General features: G+C 48.6%; 1 protein-coding gene across 1 annotated transcript; it reads right to left on the bottom strand.

The window, feature by feature from the left end:
• Positions 1 to 11,248: 11,248 nt before the first annotated feature.
• On the bottom strand, positions 11,249 to 14,200 carry IER2 (immediate early response 2). The gene has a single exon (XM_083718307.1). The coding sequence runs from the start codon at positions 13,731 to 13,733 to the stop codon at positions 12,978 to 12,980; it is 756 nt and encodes a 251-aa protein (XP_083574433.1). The 5' UTR covers positions 13,734 to 14,200; the 3' UTR covers positions 11,249 to 12,977.
• Positions 14,201 to 17,843: the final 3,643 nt, after the last annotated feature.

Below are 17,843 nucleotides of genomic sequence, written 5' to 3'. Positions count from 1 at the left end.
TCTCAGGACAGATGCCCTTGCGATCACTTTAAATTGATAAAAAGTTGTGGTTGGTCACGTATTTTAACTGGCTTTGCTAATATCACCGAACCGTGCCAGGCAAAGATTAAGCGAAGCTTTCTCTAGCATGGCAGAGAAAGCTTCGCCTGCTTCAATTCCGTACAGTGTCGCTCTGCGGTTTAGAGTACAAAAGCAGGAGTGGTACACGCAGCAACAAAAGGCGGCGACTTCAGATCAGCCAACTAAAATTACCCTCCCCAATCTCCCCACTCCATGCTATCTGGAGGAAATTCTAGCGTTGTACGGAGCCGGGGGACTGGCAAGCAAGCTTACCCAGAAGCAAGAGGGTGCGAGCCGGGGGGGAAAATGGGTTTTCCTTTCTTCGCACGGCGCCGGCGCTCTAAATCGCGTTGACCTGGGGCAGAACCTCTTTAGACCAGAAAGACGAGTGTGTTTGGGGAAGCGGGCGGGAAAGGATCGTGTGGATTCGTGAACGCCCGCCCACCGGCTTTGTTTTGAATATATATTGGAAACCCTTTCATCCGATCGCGACTTCTGCGCCTTTAAGAGAGTCGAAACCCCCCCCCCCCCGCCGCCGCTCCCTTCCCCTCCCCGATCTATTTTGGCTCGGCGCTGCTTTCATTTCCGCCTTCCTGTTCCGCAAGTGGTGCCAGGAAATTCCCCGCTTCCGCGCTGGCCGGGCAGGAGCCGGGGGCGGAGCGGAGGCCGCGTAGCCGGTGCGGAATGCAGCCGGAGGGGGCAGGCGCAGGCTCCAGCTTGTCTTAATCGCACACGCCACCCAGGAGGCTTAGGGAGGCCGGCCAGAGGCAGCGTATCCCTCCGCCCTGACCTACATTTCCCGCGCTCCCGAGACTTCCCTGCAAGGGCGGGGAGCCGAACACCTGGATCCAGGCCGCCGTTCACACGTGACGCCGGGCTCGCGAGAGGAACAGTGGGCGACTTTGCACGCGCCTGTGTGGGCGCTGCCGGGACGCCGCAGACCCGCGGGCCAGGAAGGCGTTGCTATGGCGTGCAAACATTGCGCCGCAGCGGCCTTTGAAGGCGGCTCCGCGTGTGCGAGATAGATCCTTGCCTGCCTGGCGTCTTGTTTAAACGGGGCCCTGATGCTGGTATTTAAGGCACCCCCAGGACGTCTGATGCCTGACTTGGAAGCTCGGCTCCTTAGCTCCACGTGGCTGGGCTGTGGTTGCTTCGTAGTGAAGGAGGCTCCCTCTTCGCATTGTTAAAGACCCTGCCCTTAATAGGTTGTTTCTCACGTTCGTAGGCTGCAACCCTGACAGGAAAAAACCAGATTTAAGAGAACCGAGCCCACATGCCCAGCCTTGGTTCAAATAAAGACGTGGTTGTTTTCCCAAAAACGAAGGGAGAGTACCAGTTCATGGAACTACTGAAGAATACTCCTGAGTTGTTTTTCAAAAGAACGGGGCTATTAGAGCAGTGAAGCTTGTTTGATGAACAGCTTACGTGTGGAGAGACCTTTGCCCTGCATGCAGTAAACCTAGTGTCCTCCCCGACAGCACTCTGGAACTGAGCTAACCACCAGGAAACACTGGTGGAGTGCGTGTTTGGGTGTAGCAAGGAAAGATAACCAGCGCCCAGTTGCGATATTAGTGTCTGAATGACTGTGTGCTTTGTATGCAAACGGTCCCAGGTTCACTCCAGGTAGGGCTATTAAAAATTATTGTGTTAAACCATGAAGAGACACTGCCAGTCAATGTGTGCAGACCAGAGTTTTCCAAACTGTGTCGTGACAGACACATTAGTGTGTCGGCCGCAGTGTGTAGGTATGTCACACAAACACTCCTCACGCTCCGCCTCGGGCTGCAAAGGGGTTCATTTAACCTCTGCTTTGCTAGTAAAATTGAATTAATGTGTTGCAAAATAATGGATGTCTAAAAAGTGTGTCAACAACACGAAAAGCTTGGAAAGCTCTGGTGTGGACCTACATGGATTTGATATGAGGCTGCTTCCTATATTCTGTCCTATAGTTAAAACAAGAAGACTGTGACAATTATGTGTAAAAAAACTTGAATATAGGCAAGATCAGCATAGTGACCATACACAGCAGCTGCATGGTAGTTAAGAAGCAGGAAAAAAGTGCTATGAGCAAGAGGCACCCATTTGTTTGGATGACCCCTCCCCGCCTGTATCCCTGACTTCCTAACAGACAGCAGAGGGCAAGCGCCAGGGATGGGCGATGTTGGCTGCACAGGAAGAAAAAGGGAAGTGGCTGTTGGGGGGGGTGGGGAGCTACTGCTTTTGGGAAAGAAGGAAGGAAGGAAGGCAGCCTCACCCTATCAATGCTGCTTCCGCTTCATGTCTGCTGCCACCAGAATGGGCAGTGCCAGCATTACTGATTTACACTAAAGTACAAAACACTGTTTCTGTTTACATACTTAGTACAACAGATACCTAAACTTACGTTTTAGAAGACATCTGTAGGAAGCCCTGTTGAGGGAGGTTTTTAAGAACTGGTGTTTTTATTATGTTTTCAGATATGTTATAAGCTGCCCAGGAGGGATGCGGGTGGTGCTGTAGGTTAAACCACAGAGCCTAGGACTTGCTGATCAAATGGTTGGTGGTTCGAATACCCCCAACGGGGTGAGCTCCTGTTGCTTGGTTCCTGCTCCTGCCAACCTAGCAGTTCGAAAGCATGTCCAAGTGCAAGTAGATAAATAGGTACCGCTCCGGCAGGAAGGTAAACAGCGTTTCCATGCGCTGCTCTGGTTCCCCAGAAGCGGTTTAGTCATGCTGGCCACATGACCCGGAAGCTGTGCGCTGGCTCCCTCGGCCAATAAAGCGAGATGAGTGCCGCAACCCCAGAGTCGGTCATGACTGGACCTAATGGTCAGGGGTACCTTTACCTTTACCTTTAGGCTGCCCAGAGTGGCTGGGGAAACCCAGCCAGATGGAATGGGTATAAATAATAAAATTATTATTATTATTATTATTATTATTATTATTATTATTACTATTATTATTACTATTATTATTCCTAAAATCCATTATTTCATACAAAGACCTTAACTACACTTGCATTACAGAGTGTTATGAGTTGGGGGGGGGCTATATGCCTGACCAGTGGCAGACCTTGGGTTCTCATATTTCAGTGGCACCCTGGGTGGCGTCAAAAATTACCACCTCTCTGCCTCTTGTGCTTCACTCTAAATCATAGTTGCTGCATCCTCAACGGTGCCCCCAATGTTCTGCGCCCAGTGCTCCCCTAAATCTGCCTCTAATCTGGCCTGACCCCACTTCTAATTGTTAGATCCAGTACAGATTCCATTTCTGAAATAGCCAAGTTAGCTTCCCAGTAAGGTAATGAACTTATAAGTATGGGCCTTTAAGGTAACAAAGGAAGTGGCTCTGTGCTAGAAGTCACATGGGTGGGTTCCTGGTAGTTACAAAGACAAAGCCAGAGTTAGGTCTTGAGTTATGTGAGCTAGAAGTTGCCTGGCTGAGCAGTTGGGAGACAGAGCTATGCCTGGTTTCTGCTGGAATCTAAGTCTGGGAGAAGCAAGATCCTCTTGGGATGTTAATGCTCTGAACCCCCCATCGTAGGCTCGGATGTGTGAATAAACCACACAACATAAAGACACGACAATCTCCACTGTCCCTCATTCCAAAGGAAACCAAGCCCTGGGTACCCTAGAATCTTGCACCACTCAGAGACTGGGGTGGCGTGCAACAATTTGCTCCTCCTTCAGACACACTATTAGCACCAGTGCACATGTACTCTTTCTCCCTATACCTCTGGTCAGCAACTCAATTTTGTTAGACGGCCACTTCAGAATGGAATAGGATTGGCAGGCCCAGAACCCCAAGCTCCATCCCCTAAAGTGGCCTGTCAGTGAAGCTTGTGACAGCTGCAGCTCTCATCATGCTCCTCTTTTATCTCTTGCTTTGCATCTGAGTGGTCAGGCAGTGGGAAAGAAATTTGGCCAAGTGGTCATTAGTGGACACTTCTGCACTGCACACAAATACATATATTAAGGCACATTAATTACCACACCACATCACATATGCATACAATTTTCTCTCTCTTTTTTTTTTAAAGCCATGTTAGTATTTTCAATACACACACAAAACTACATGTCCAATACCTCACTGGCACAAGTGCAAGCCATAAAATGGTTTGCACACTTATGGCAAAAAGGCTTTTCACTTGTGCTGCAGGTGTTTGAGGACTTCCATCCCCTTGTCCCAAATGTAAAACTCCCTAAGTCTTGTGTTTTGGAAGTAGAAGAAGCTGCTTTGTATGAACTTTTTGGATAAAAGTAGCAGCTGGTGGCCAGTTGTGAAACTGAGCTTGTCTACAGGATGCAATTTCTGAGAAGCAAGATTAGTTTTGGGTCATTCCAGAGAAAGGAGGAAAGTCTCCCTGCTGGCTTTCTGCTTCTAAAGCCACAAGGCCTTATTATGATGAATGAAAACTGGAAGGAGATGGAACTTTGGGAATGCCCAGAGGAAGACTGAGCAGTGGCAAACCAAATACAGATCACAGCATTCGGCCTTTTATGGGTCTTTGCCTGAGAAGTTCCGCTTTGCTTCCAAAGTTTCACCACCCTTACAACCACTCAGTCCAGGCTTTTCCCAGCCAGATTGTTGTTTGAACCCAACTGGCAGTGTGCCCAGGCCTGAACTCTGCAAGTGCCGCCCTGCTAGGGCGAGGGCAAAGAACAATCAGTATATTCCCAATGCCACCTCCCTAAGCTTGCGCCGCCAGCACTTTTGCATGTGCAGCCAGTGTGGGAAGGAGAAGGTGGAGCTGCAAGAAGAGAGATGGTCTCGGTAGCCTTGCAGCAGCAAAGGTATTACCCAAGGTGGAAGGAGAGGCTCAGTCCAATCACCACTCTCCGCCCTGGCTACACTCTAGAGATGCAATCGGTGGGAACTGCAGGATACTCAACAGAGAGTCATATCTGGGCAGGAGGAATTACCGACTCTTCACCACCCTGCATAGTTTCAAAGTACATACAGCTCTCTCCCACACAATTCCAGTCACCTCGGTGGCTCCCAGCCAGCATGTACATAGCTTGTCAAAGACTGAAATATCTTTATAGATATTTATAGGTATTTTATAACAGGACCGTCATGGCCTGCTACTTCTATTTCTTGCCCGCAATTCTTGTCTCCCCATGAAACACATCCCTCTCCTCACTTCTTTCACTGTGGGATAAAATGACAAGCTGCTCAGGGTTGGGATCCCAATTTGCCTGATTGATAGAACTGACAATCCTGTTCTATTCTGAAAAGCAGAACCAGAAGAAATCTGTGCTTCATTTCCCTATCTAACTATGTGGGCTTCCCTTCAGTGCTGGCAGAGGCATACTTAGGATCCCTTGTCCCCTTGGCAGGGAGCCATATTGGAGCCCTGCCCCCCTACAGGGGAAAAAAATCACTGTACTACAATAGCCACATTGGAAATTACTACATTTTACATGACCCAGGTACAGTACTCAAAACATCCAGAGCGAAGGCAAAGTTAGGAGGAAGGGCAAATAAGTCCACACGCCTTTGTGCCACAGTGCAGGGTGGGTGGGAAGCTTCTCCCTTGTTTGATTTTGCTGTGAGACACATATATGGTCTGACAGGTGATTTTTGCCCCTACTCCAGACCTGCACCCCTGGCAGGGGCCAGTTCCGCCAACCCCCAGGTACACCCCTGAACACTGGAGACATAATTCCTGCTTTTCAATTTAGAAAACAGTTGGCAGACCGTTTCTGTTCCAATAAGGGCTGGTTCTCTCACCCAGCTCCAAGGGCACATGGTAAACGTTCAAAGAGTCCGAGCTTGTAGCATAACCTGCTCTAGCTGTTTGCTTATGCAGCCTGCCTACAAAGCAGTTTCCCAGGGGTGCTAATTATTCCGAGGTGTGGCCCATAATTGCCCGGGTTGGAGCAATTTAATGAGGTTGTCTGGCTGCTTCCCTGCCCAGGATAATATCCAATAGTAATTCCACATGCTGAGGAGTGTAGTAATTGTGGGATCCCAGACTGCCGCAGCAATGTGGCAGATCATGAGAAGCATAGCACGGGTGCACTCACTCAGGTCAAGGGAAGCTGGGCAGAGAAAAACAACTCTGAATGAAAACCTTGAGCAACTCCGGAGGGCTGTATGCTTTTCAGACTTAACCTTCCATTCAGATTGGCTGGTGTATCACAAAGAGCAAGGACTGAGCCGTAGCTGAGGATAGATGGGAGATGGGGTTCTGGGCAGAAGGAAGTAATTGAAAATATTGGCAGGCAGGAGTAATGAACTGGAACGGAGAGCTTGTTTTGACAGGGATCCATTGATCAGAGTAGTTGGGGAGGAGGGAGTTATTTATTTAAAAAGCTTACAAGCCACCATTTTAGCAAAGAACCCTCCTGTGGCAGCTCCCAACATTATGTCAACAGCATGTAATTCTTAATAAATGTAAATTGTACAACAACAACGCCATTAGAAACAGTAACCGGCAACAACATTGTAACACTCTACCCAGTAAAAATCACAAAAACAAAAGAAAATCACAACAATGTTACAACAGCCCAATTAGACTCCTCCTTAGACATGTGGAGACATAAAGGCTTGCAGTGATGGGACCTGGCTTATCATGGGGCCACTGCCAAGAAGGCCCTGTCCCTTGTGGCCACCAGCCTAATTGCTCCCACAAGGGGTGGCAGAAATAGAGCCTCAGAAGCAGATCTCTCAGTACAAGCAGGTGGATGTGTGTGAAGGTAATTCTGGTTTCTGTCTGCAGCCACAGAAAGTGTGGGTGAGTAGTCGCTGCCAGGGGCCTGGAAGCTGGTCTTAATCACCAGCTTTGTCACCTGAACAAGCGACTTTCTTGGCTTGAACAAGCCAGGAATATGACCCAAGGATCTTGGGCAGTATCACTTTAAAAGGGTATGCAGATAGCAGCGCTTACGGTTTGGGAGACTGGGTATGCAAACATCTCCTCTGAATGAGTTACTATAATCCCCCTTGATGTTCTAGTATTTTGCCCTGTGATAAGTAGCACGTGTATTCTGAATGCAGCAGGGCTGGAAACTATTTCTCTTCCTGCCTCTCACTAAATGAGACAAAGCAAAATTTGGTGAAACCAGAAGAGAGAAAGCTGAATTTCCGTACGAACTGAAATATTTTGTCATGTGGCAGCAAATAACTGGCAGAGAAAGCAGCTGCGGTCACCCAGCCAAGGACCTCATCGGGCTGAAGGTGCAAACCCCTTCCCTCTGGTGCTCTCCCCTCCCCTCTTCCTCCCCTCTCCCCGTGAGAACACAGGAACTTTAGCAGGTGCCGGATACAGCCCAGCTCATGGTAAGGCGGAACAGGCCATCCGCTTTGGTATCCTGTCTCCAGGGGTAGCTGATGCACAGGAAATCGACCTAACTGCACTGCATTTGGTGTGCCAGGCCTGCTTTGCTCTGCAGCCCCCATATCCTGGCTTAGATGTGTTTTCCTCCCCTCCTCCTCCTCCTCCCCCCTCTCTGTCCTTCAGCCTGTGCCTTTAGGGGGTGGAGGGAGTTCAGATTCCTGGCAGAGAGTCACACTGTGTGAGTGGGAGCCATTAGCTATGCTGCCTTTGTTCTGCTGGAGATGTGCTTGGGGCGTTATCAAAGACCCTTCTGTCTTTTCACAGGGGGAGTGTCTTGCACAGGCAATGGCGTGACAGGGCCCCTAGGTGCAATGCAGAATCGCCTGGGCTCTCTGAGGGTTTCCCACACAGCTAGAAAGCTTAAGGGAGGGGGCAGGGGAGGAAGACTGTGGAAACATTGGAATTCACACACATCTTCAGCTGGTACAAGTCTGGTATAATATTGCAAACAGGGGGGAGAAAACTGCGGGTTTTAGTTTTCCAGGTGCCTTGCACTTCATTTGAGGTGGGAGGGAGAAACCATACAGAGCATATTCTAAATAACTATGTTCCATAACAAATGACATGTCAGAAGGAACCCAAAGCTGTGGGATGTTTTCACTGTCCGTTTGCTTCCACATATAAGCAGCAGCCTTTTGCAGAGGCATATTGTAGCCTGTGAGCTGCTGTGAGTCAGAGCAGATTTTCAAGATACTGAGCAGGCTCTTACCTCATCCCTCCTACCTGAGATCCTTATATGCATGGCAACACTTTGTTGCATGTATTACTAGGGACACTGGGAACTACAGCTGGGAAAATTCTCCATTGTTTTCAGTGGCCTCCTGGGCTGCAAAGGGAACACTGATTACTTTTTTAAAAATTAAAAAAAAATAGCCCTCACCAGAACACATTGTGATAAGATTAAATGGTGTATATTTCCTCCAAGTGCTTAAAAATATATATATTCCTCCATGCCAGGAGGAAATGGATTTCCAGAACACACAAGGAGCTGGACTAGAAGGCATTGCATGGAAAGCCTTTCATCATTTATAGCCATCATGAAACGGCTTGCAACTTATTCAGTAGTCTGGCAGAACAAGGTCCACCATGTAGCACGAAGCAAGCCTGATCCTTGCCTTGGGCAAGGAAGTTCATAGCCATTCTCCCTTTATGCCTTGAAATTGCTAACAAGGATCACTTGGGGGAATGGTTCCTAATTAAATTTATTCTGTCACAGCCTGTGCTGTAAATATTGGGAAGTCTATCTCTGCCATAGATTAACTGATAAATCAGATGCACTAAATAGGCAACATGCTTTATTCAGCTCCCATGTGGTTAGTGAAAGTGGATTTTATGTGTTCATGTTCTACAGGACTCTCCTTATTGTTAAGTACTAGTTCAAATGCACAGGTTTTAACATATTCTTCCATATACTGGTCTTATCTTGAAACGTTTAGCACTTAAGTTACACTGATGAAGATGTTACAGAATTTTTTAAGTATCACAGGATGAAAAAGGCCACTTCAGATTTCTGTGAGGCTCAAACTTCTACAAAATGCCAATTAATTGGTATTTTGAAAACAGACGCCTATCATTTGCTTCTTTCCTGACTCAAAAAGAGACAGAACTGCCTCCTCTCTCCAAACACACACACATTTGTTCAACGAAGAATGTGTGGCGAGTCTTGACTCCAAACCCCAGCCTTACCTCTAGAAATTATCTTGCCCTAACTTGTTTAAATACCCCCCCCCAATTCTCTTTTATATATTGTTGCTGTGAATTAAAGAGGTAACATAAAACCCCTTTGACTGAAAAGTAACAGGAGCAGTTAAGGCCTTGGGGCACATGGGTGTGCCTTCTAACTCTAGTCTATGGAAGGGCAAAGATTATGCCCAAGATCTCAGCAGAGCTCCCCAGACTGAGCCAGCATCTTTGGTTCTGTCTGTACAAAATACTCTGCTGTCATAGGAAAGGAGGTCACGGCAAGATACCCATCCTATCAGGCCAAGCCACTAGTGCATTTTTCACAGAGACAGAGCTCCTCCAGCAGAGACTGGCTTTCCAGCTGACTCACGAGACTGGGTGGAGTGGGTTTTTGTGGGAAAATTTAGGGCTGGGCTGAACTTGAGGCCTAGTTCTCATTAACATAAGTTTTCTATGCGCAGGGAAATGTTTTTATCAAGAGGCAGAGAGCTCATGCAAGTCCTGACCTGTAATTCAGATGCAGCACAGCTCACACGCTGGTTTACAACCATATCTTAGCCTAAGGATTCTCATGTGTCCAGCAAGGCATAATCCTACTCTTTTCAGTGAAAGCAAACAATAGTGGCTAACTGATGTCAGTCATTCCTATTCCAGGTAACTCAGAGCACTTTACACCAGTCGAGGAATTAAATCTTATAAACGCACTGAGGCAGACAATCAGCATTGTTGCAGAAGGGAAAATTACCAGGTTATGGCCTCTAAACTGGCAGCAGCTCAGATTACAAGGAGTAAATTCCTGAGCCTTGAATCACGGTAGTGTTCCTTTAACCCCTGGGGGCTCTTCCCCATTGATCTCACCCCACCTGCTTGCTCAGCTGTCTCAGGGAGCATCCACTGAAACTGGAGGGGTTCTGAAGAAAGTACTTAATAAATCCTTTGTGCATTACCCTTAGCTTTTTAACTACTGATGCTAAATCCTAGACTTTTCCCTGAAGCACACATCCCAGAGTGTGTGAATTATTTAGGAGGCACACTTACATTCTTGATTACACCCATTCTCCCAACATATATTTCATTCCTTCAGTCATCAACCACCCCCTTGTTTCAAATGTCTTGTGGTTGTATTTGAAAATACAAAAATCACTGGGACTGAAACAAAGACTTGTCGCCACTTTGCTGAAGGTTATTAAATGAGGGCATCCGTCACCAAATTAGAATGTATACATCTGTCCTGTTTTATTTCAGTTGAAAGGGACTACACACAACCTTCCTTGGTGATTTGCGACGTTGCTCAACATCCATGGGGTCTAATCTGGCAAACCTGTATTGTGCCAACAAGTTCTTATGACAAGGTTTCCATTACATGATGAGGGATTGCAGACAAGCATAAATTGCTCCCTTAGGGGATTACCTCAAGATTCTGCTACTGTTAATGTTTTGCAAAACATACTTTAAGCTCCTGCCTGCCAGCCCTATCCGCTGGCTAGTGGCCCATGTTTATGGAAAGGCTATTTTAGTTCCATCATAAACAAGTTTACAAGCTGTTACTGGAGCTCTAAATATAAGTTTCCCATGCTCTCACACCCATCCTGAAACCAAGCATTGTTGTTATGCAACTCAACTTGCTTGACCCATGCTACCCAGCATGGTGAGATTTGAAAAGTGATCCCAAACATCTTAGGACCCTATCGGGACTGGACTGCTACCCAAACAATCAAGGCTAATCTTGTTGACAACCCCTTCTCTCCCCATTCCACCCACTATTAGAAACAGCTACATAATCAACAAGTTCTGGATGCCCCAAGGGTCATAGAAGGCTAATTCATAGAAGGCTGGGGGCAGAGCTTTGGAGAGTTTGTTTACTCCGTATCTCAACATTGAATAGTTCAGATTTGCAAGAGCCCACATGCTTGGAAGTTTGGCTCTTTAAATGTGCTGTTGGTTAAGGAACTAAAGGTTGCCTGCCCTGTCACTAACTTTGCTGTTCCCCTTGTTTCTTTTCTCTAGTTCCTTATTTTGTACCTTGACTAGTTTAACGTAGTAGGAGGCCTCATACATTTGGAGGTAGGTTTGAGTAGCTGCTTGAACATTCTCCCCTCCCATATCCTCTCCACCAAGAGAAAATTCTCAATGAAGTTCACAAATGGTTTTTTTTTTTTAATTAAGAACGGAACACCACAGAAGTAAAAAAAAAGATGGCCTTTATTTCAATGACCAAAAATATTAACACCATGAGGATAAAACCAAATAAACTTGTATTTTGCCCTCTTTGAGGCAAATGCAGATTACATACAATTAGCATTACAAAGTACCTTGACAGTGACCATTCTACTGCCCATTTTGAAAACCAGTTTCAGAAGACATTCTTACTGTTCTCCTCCCAACCCTAAAGCTTGAATCAAACTAACACTTTTGAAGCACTGAGATGACACAACAGATAAATCCAGCACAACAGCAACTGTTTCATACATTTGAGAAAAGAGAGTGGAGGAAAAAATCATGAACAAAGGCAAAAACGGTGTCAAGAAATCTCACAAAATGACTTGATATACTGTTTTGTTTGTTTGTTTGTTTTTAGAGACAAGACACTGCAGAACACACCCATTTAAAGAATACAGGTTTCTTTGCCCCCATTCTCCTGATTTGGGTGAAAAATATCAAAGTTGCATATGGAGTGGAAAGAGAAAAATGTTTGTGGATGTAAAACAGTACCCCTCATTACTGTTCAGTGCATAAACAGCTTCAGTCATCTAGGAAAACCGCCAGCGAGCTTTTAAGATGACATCTTTAGGGGAAGAAAAACCACTTGTCTTCCTCTCCCCCACCCTTCAGACATTCAGGGCTCCACCCACACCTTAAAAAACAAAAACCACAACAACCACACACACACACAGCCAAGGCAACAGAAGCAGGAAATCCCCTGCAGTCGTGGACCCAGTGTAATGCAAATGCTAGTCATATGAGAGATGTGTCATAACTAGTATGACTGGTTGGGTTTTTTTCCCCTCCCCTCCTTCTGTTCCTGCTCAGCACACACACTTTGGCAAGACTAATCTGGTTCGGAGATCTTCTCTGGCACAAAGAAACAGGCCACTTCATCGTTCTTAATTACTAGGTAAGAAAAAAAGGGATGGCCCTGAGGAAAAGAATACTGGGCAGACAGGAGCGGGACTGACAAAAGCTGCTTTTCTTCGACAATTCTCAGCATGACTCTTTTTAACCCTTCAGGGGAGCTGCCTAACAAACCTTCAGACCTTTCCAGTCCCGTTCAGGAAAAAAAAAGGGGGGGGGAAGAGGAGACAGAAACAAACTCAGATCTGGCAATTAAGTTTAGTTAAGGAACGGCAGAATGAACACGTCATTGTTATCGACTAGCACCAAAAAAAAGTGCACCCAGCACACATCGCGCTTGCTTTCCGCCCGAATCCGGTTTCCGAAGGCCCGACGGGCTGCGAGCCTCCCCCCTTTTCCAAGAGTTCGCTGCCCGCCGCCGCCGCCCCCCCAAAGTATCGTGTCCCGCCACGCCGCCGCTGCATCCAGTCCGGCGCATAGCGCACCGCAGCCGCGTCCCGGGTTTACTGGCCGAGGTGGGGCGTCCTCCTTCGCCGCGTTGCCCGCAGCCTTTTGTCTCGTCGTCTTTCGCAGCCACCAGAGCGTCTCTCGCCTAAACCCGGAGGGGGAGAAAATGGGAGGAGGGAACCCACCAGCGCTCCCCGCCGCCCGCCCCCAGTCCTTCACCAGCCTCCCGCGGCGCGTCTTCCTCGCCGCCCAGGCCCCGCCACCAAGGAGAGGGGGCCGGCGGGCCGGCAGCGGGAGGTGGTGCTCAGCTCCTCCGCCGAGAGAGGGGCTTCAGCAGGTTCCGCTTCTCCGCAGAGAGCGAGGTTTCCAGCTACGAGTCCCTGGCGGGGGCGCTTTAGAAGGCCACCACGGCTCTCACCATTATGCTCAGCACGCCGTCCCCTTGCCTGCAGCTCGCCTTGGGCTCGTCGGCGCCTTTGGCCGGCGGAGGCTGGAGGATTAAGCCGGAGAAGCGGTCCTGGAGGACCCTGGCTAAGCTCGGGAAAGGCCCCTCCTGGCGCTGCGGCTGCCGCTCGCCTTCCTCTTCCACCAGCTTGGCTTTCTTGCTGGGCACCAGACCGGCTTCGGCGGCGCCGATCTTGCCCAGGCTGCTGCTGCGGCGCTTGCGGCTAGGCTTGGCGGCGCCCGCCTGAGGCCCGGGGGCGCCTCGGCTCCACGTCGGCGGAGGCGCGGGCAAGCTGCCGTCGAGCTCCTCCTGGGTCTCCATGGGCTCCGGATCAAGAGTGGCGCAAGGCAGAGCAGGCGGCGGCGCCTCCGATGGCTGTACGGCGGGGAGAGGCGCCGGCTCGGGCAGGGCTTGGGGGAAGGGGGTCGCCGGAGGCGCCTCCAGATGTTGAGGGGCGGGCGCCTCGCCCTGCAGGTCCAGCTGCGGCTCCGGGCGCCCGGCAAAGTCCTCGCCGCTCCCTCCGCCCGCGGCCATCTCGTCCTCTTCCTCCAGCTTGGCTGAGAGGTAGAGGTCCCGGGCGTTGCGCATCACCAGCGACAATTGCAGGCTGCGGTGGAGACGCAGGCCGCCGCGCTGCATCCGCGAGTGGTACATTTTCCACACCGACATGGTCATAATGCGCTGCGCTTCCTTCTGCACTTCCATGATGGCGGAGCCGGCTTCGCCGCGGTTCGGGTCTCTTCGGCTTGTTCGGGGGCTGTGAGGAGCCGGGAGGGAGACCTCTGGCGCTTTCTCCTTAAAAGGCGAAAGTGACGCGTGCCCCCGGGTCTTAATTGGTGTTTGTTTTGCTTTGCTTTGCGAAGCGCAGCCTTCGGAAGAAGCCTTTCTCGTGACGTCCGCCCCGACTGAAGGAGGCCGCGCCCAGCGCGCTTCTTTTTATACCGCCGGTGATCTCAGCGCCTGGGCCTCCTCCGCCCACTTCGAGAGCCGCATCCGGCCTTTCGCAGCGCGCCACTGGCCGCCCTCCCCGGCAGGGGGAGGGGGAGGCGGAAATGTCAGGCAGTGGGGGAAGGGAGGAGGGAAGAGCAAAGGGCCCGGCCCCCCTCCAGCCAGCCAGGCAGCCAGCGGGGACAGGACTTGAAAGCGGCTGCTCCTGCTGCTGCCGCCGCCAACAAAAGAGGAGCCTGGAACTTGGGCTGTCTCTGATAAGTGCGCTGCACAACTGCCCACGTCCCCCGGGAAGAACTAAGGAGCATGCACGACCTGTGGCTGCAGATTCCTTGGCTCATTTACTTAAGTGTAGAGGTGTTGGCTTCACTGGAAGCACGTTTCATGGGTTTGGGTTCGACCGAAATCAATGGGGCTGGTTTCCATGCACGTTTACAGCTGGCAATTATGGAGCAGGTTTCCATGCACGTTTACAGCTGGGAATTAAGAACGTGGTCAGAATGGGCAATACATGGGCATCATCACTTGGTTTCCCTTCACTAGAATACGATTGATGAATGGCAAATGAAGGGCCATAGGAAAGTTGTGTGACACTGGCCCATGCATGCATGCAGAAGCCATCATGGCCCAAATACAGCATCCAGCTGGTGAACGTACCTTTAAGGCAGGGGTAGGTGACAGGGATGGCTCTGCCCTTCGGAGGATTGTGAGGTATCAGCCTCAAGCAGCAAGATGCTGAAGGACTAGGAAGCAGGCCGAGCGCAGCCTGTCCTGAAACTACTGACCCCAGATGTGGCGGAAGAGTGTTGAAGCAAGGTGCAGCTCCAAATCTGGTGGGCTTCTGCACATGGTGGGGAAGAGACCGTCTTCACCACAGGTAGTGGAATGTCTTCAGCCTTCCCTAGTGGGGAAGCCATGGCTCTCTGGATCCCTTTGCCGGGCTCCCATCAGCCTCAGTCAGCAAGGCCAGAGATGATGAAAGTTGCAACCACCTTGGGAGGACCACAGGCCCTGCTTTAATGGGCTGCATACATGGGCCTGCCATGAAATAACAAGTGCACAAAATCTCTCTGTGAAATATGGCACCCTCAAGAGGTGTTCAGTGTGTGCAGTTAGGAGTGTTGCAGAAAATGCTCAGTGAATGTCCAATCAGGCCAATACTGTTTATTTCTGCCTGCAGCAGAATCTATTTCCATGGTTCTGAAAGCATCAACCAGCCATTGCTGCAAGCAGAGGCTAGAAGACATATATCGGCTCTGTCCTGACTAATCTTAACCAAAAGTTTTTGCATATCTTCATTAGACTTGGAGGGAGGCTATTGATCCACTCCTTATTTCCCATTCACTAAGGCCAGATTCACACATACATGTAGATCTCATGATTGTCCCATGCTATACTTTTGATGAATGAAATATCTGACTCCATTGAAAAGCCTTGCATTTGAAATTACATGCCTTATTAGCTATTGGGTTAGATCTCTGATGGCTCATTCACACACGCAATCCATCCATTGCTTGTTTTTATACTCAAGTAATAAAGATGTGTGTGTGTGTGAAACAGCTCTAGGAAATGAGTAAGCATGGTTTCCCACTTCAACTGTTTTCCATGAGTGACACATGTTCCATGCATGATCGTTTGCAAGGAATCCCTACTGATTTTAACAGAACTTGCTCCTGAGTGCAGAAGACTGTAGCCTTAAATGGCTTACTGCATTTCCCACATTCATAATTAACTAAAAACCTGAAATGGCCATAATGTGCTGTTGATTTTGCCTTTCTAAATTCAGAGTATTCATAAGTGATACCTAAACATTGTATGTGCAGTTAATTTGCACTGATTTCAACAGAACATACTTCCAAGTAAGCATGTTCAGAATGAAAGTGCCTTAATTGTATTGATGTCCTGGGGGAATTCATGGTAGCAATTCTCTTAATTTTTTGCTTCCTTGGGTTCCCTCTCTGGATTCCCAAAGTATGCCATTCTCGTTCTACTCTACTTGGGCCATACCCAGGGGAAAGGTGAACTCTGACCTATTTTTGCTTTGACAAACCACAATCACCAGACAATTATTTCTTAGATTTGGAAGCTCATTATAGTACGGTTAAGGACTCACATTCTGTAGCAAATCTGTTTTATTTTTCTGCAGAGTTACTACTAATGCAAATACAATCATATATATGTATGAATTATTTCAATTTGATTTGCTGAACTATTCAAAATTGCCTCGTTAGCTAAATCAACCACAAAATCTTCAACTGCACTATGGTTGCAAGTTGATGCTTGCAAACCTCATATTTCATCAAAAGCCGAGAAAGCCTATGGGACTGCCGAACTCTCAACAGAATATGGTGCGGGAGTCATTGTAAAAGACCTCTGGACCTTCAAAACCAAAGCAGTGCAAAAACTAGTTAACAGGCACTGCAGGTGTAAGTAAATGTTGAGCAAGATACACTTTCTGAAAGCTCAAGCTCTTGCCCCATCATGCAGATTTAGCTGAAGTTGTCAGATTAGTAAGCACTGACTGCACATAGCTTTGTCTTCAAGGAGCTGATTCACTACTTGGAATGACAATTTTTTCACATCCGTTTTAACAAGTCCAAAGCATAAAAAGGTCAGCTCCATTCTTCATGTTCTTTGTCAAGAGCAAGTATAGCCCAGATAGGCAGAGGCCAAACTTTGCAGGCAGAATCCCTTCTGCAGCTTGACAACTGAGCCTGACAACTGCAAGACACACATTATACATGATGAGCCTTTATTGGCATGGCTGGACATGCAAGAATTCTTGGATACTTTGACACATGCTGCTTTCATGTGCAAGACGTTTTGCACACAAAACATATTACGAATTCAGGCTTGCTGCTGGGACAGTAGCAGTTCCCACCGTTGACCAGCAAGTACTGTATCTTGCAGGAGCATGAGTGGGAGAGATGGTGCAGGCAGGTGGTTTTTCCTGCTTTACAGCTCTCATTGCTCAACCGGGGGAAATACTGAGTCCTAGTCATGTGTCCCTTCCTCGGGAACAACAACCACAGTAAGTAGCAGAGTGTGGGGGAGGGAGCTTCTTTCTCTCTTCCTTGTCAGCTTGTGTCACTGGAATTGTTATCTGCTGCCTCCCTCCTCTGCCAGTATTGCTGAAACAAGAAATGGTGCTGTCGCCACCACGGCTATTCGACTAGGAAGAGGATTCCAAGCTATGGTCAGTGGGTCTTGCTCTCCTTATTTTCCCTTATACTCACCAGGCTTTGTTACTAGCCGTGCGCGCACACGCTACTGAGAGGTTATGTTGCGCTCTTTTTGCACGCATCACAGTTTACTAAGTCACGTTCACGCACACGTATCAGAGGCTTTCACTTTAAAAGCAAATCTTTTACTCATTCGTGACAGAATCAGAGAGGCCTGTTCGCATTTTTACCAGATCAACCCGATCACTATGGTGACTGAGCGAGGACTCTCTCTCGGATCCCCGTCGGTTCTCTCTCCAGGGCTTCCTTCGCTCAACAGGCTCCTCCTTCTATTTAGGTCACCCCAGCCTCTCTGCTTACCGCTTCCTTGCATGTATTATTGGACCATGACGACAGGGGCGGAGCCAAGGCTGCGTTTACCAACGTTGTAAAATATGCTTACGCTCGTAGCAGGACTGCTTCCTGTGTCCATAAATGGGCAACCAGACGAGAGACTCCATTGAGTTTCCGGGAGCCTGTCCAAAGAAGGGCTCTGCGCTTGCCCCTCCCCCTTCTGTTTACACACTGCCGCGACGTGATGTAACACGGCACTCTAGATACACAAGTTGCACACAAGCCACTAAAGCCTGCCTTAGCAATGTAACCTAAAGGGACAGACTCCCTCATTAGAAACAAATACTGCTTG

This window comes from Podarcis gaigeae, assembly GCF_964106915.1.
Source record: "Podarcis gaigeae genome assembly, chromosome: 2".
Lineage (NCBI taxonomy): Eukaryota > Metazoa > Chordata > Lepidosauria > Squamata > Lacertidae > Podarcis > Podarcis gaigeae.
The sequence above is the reverse complement of the archived record's forward strand: the minus strand, read 5'-3'. Positions and strand labels throughout refer to the sequence as shown.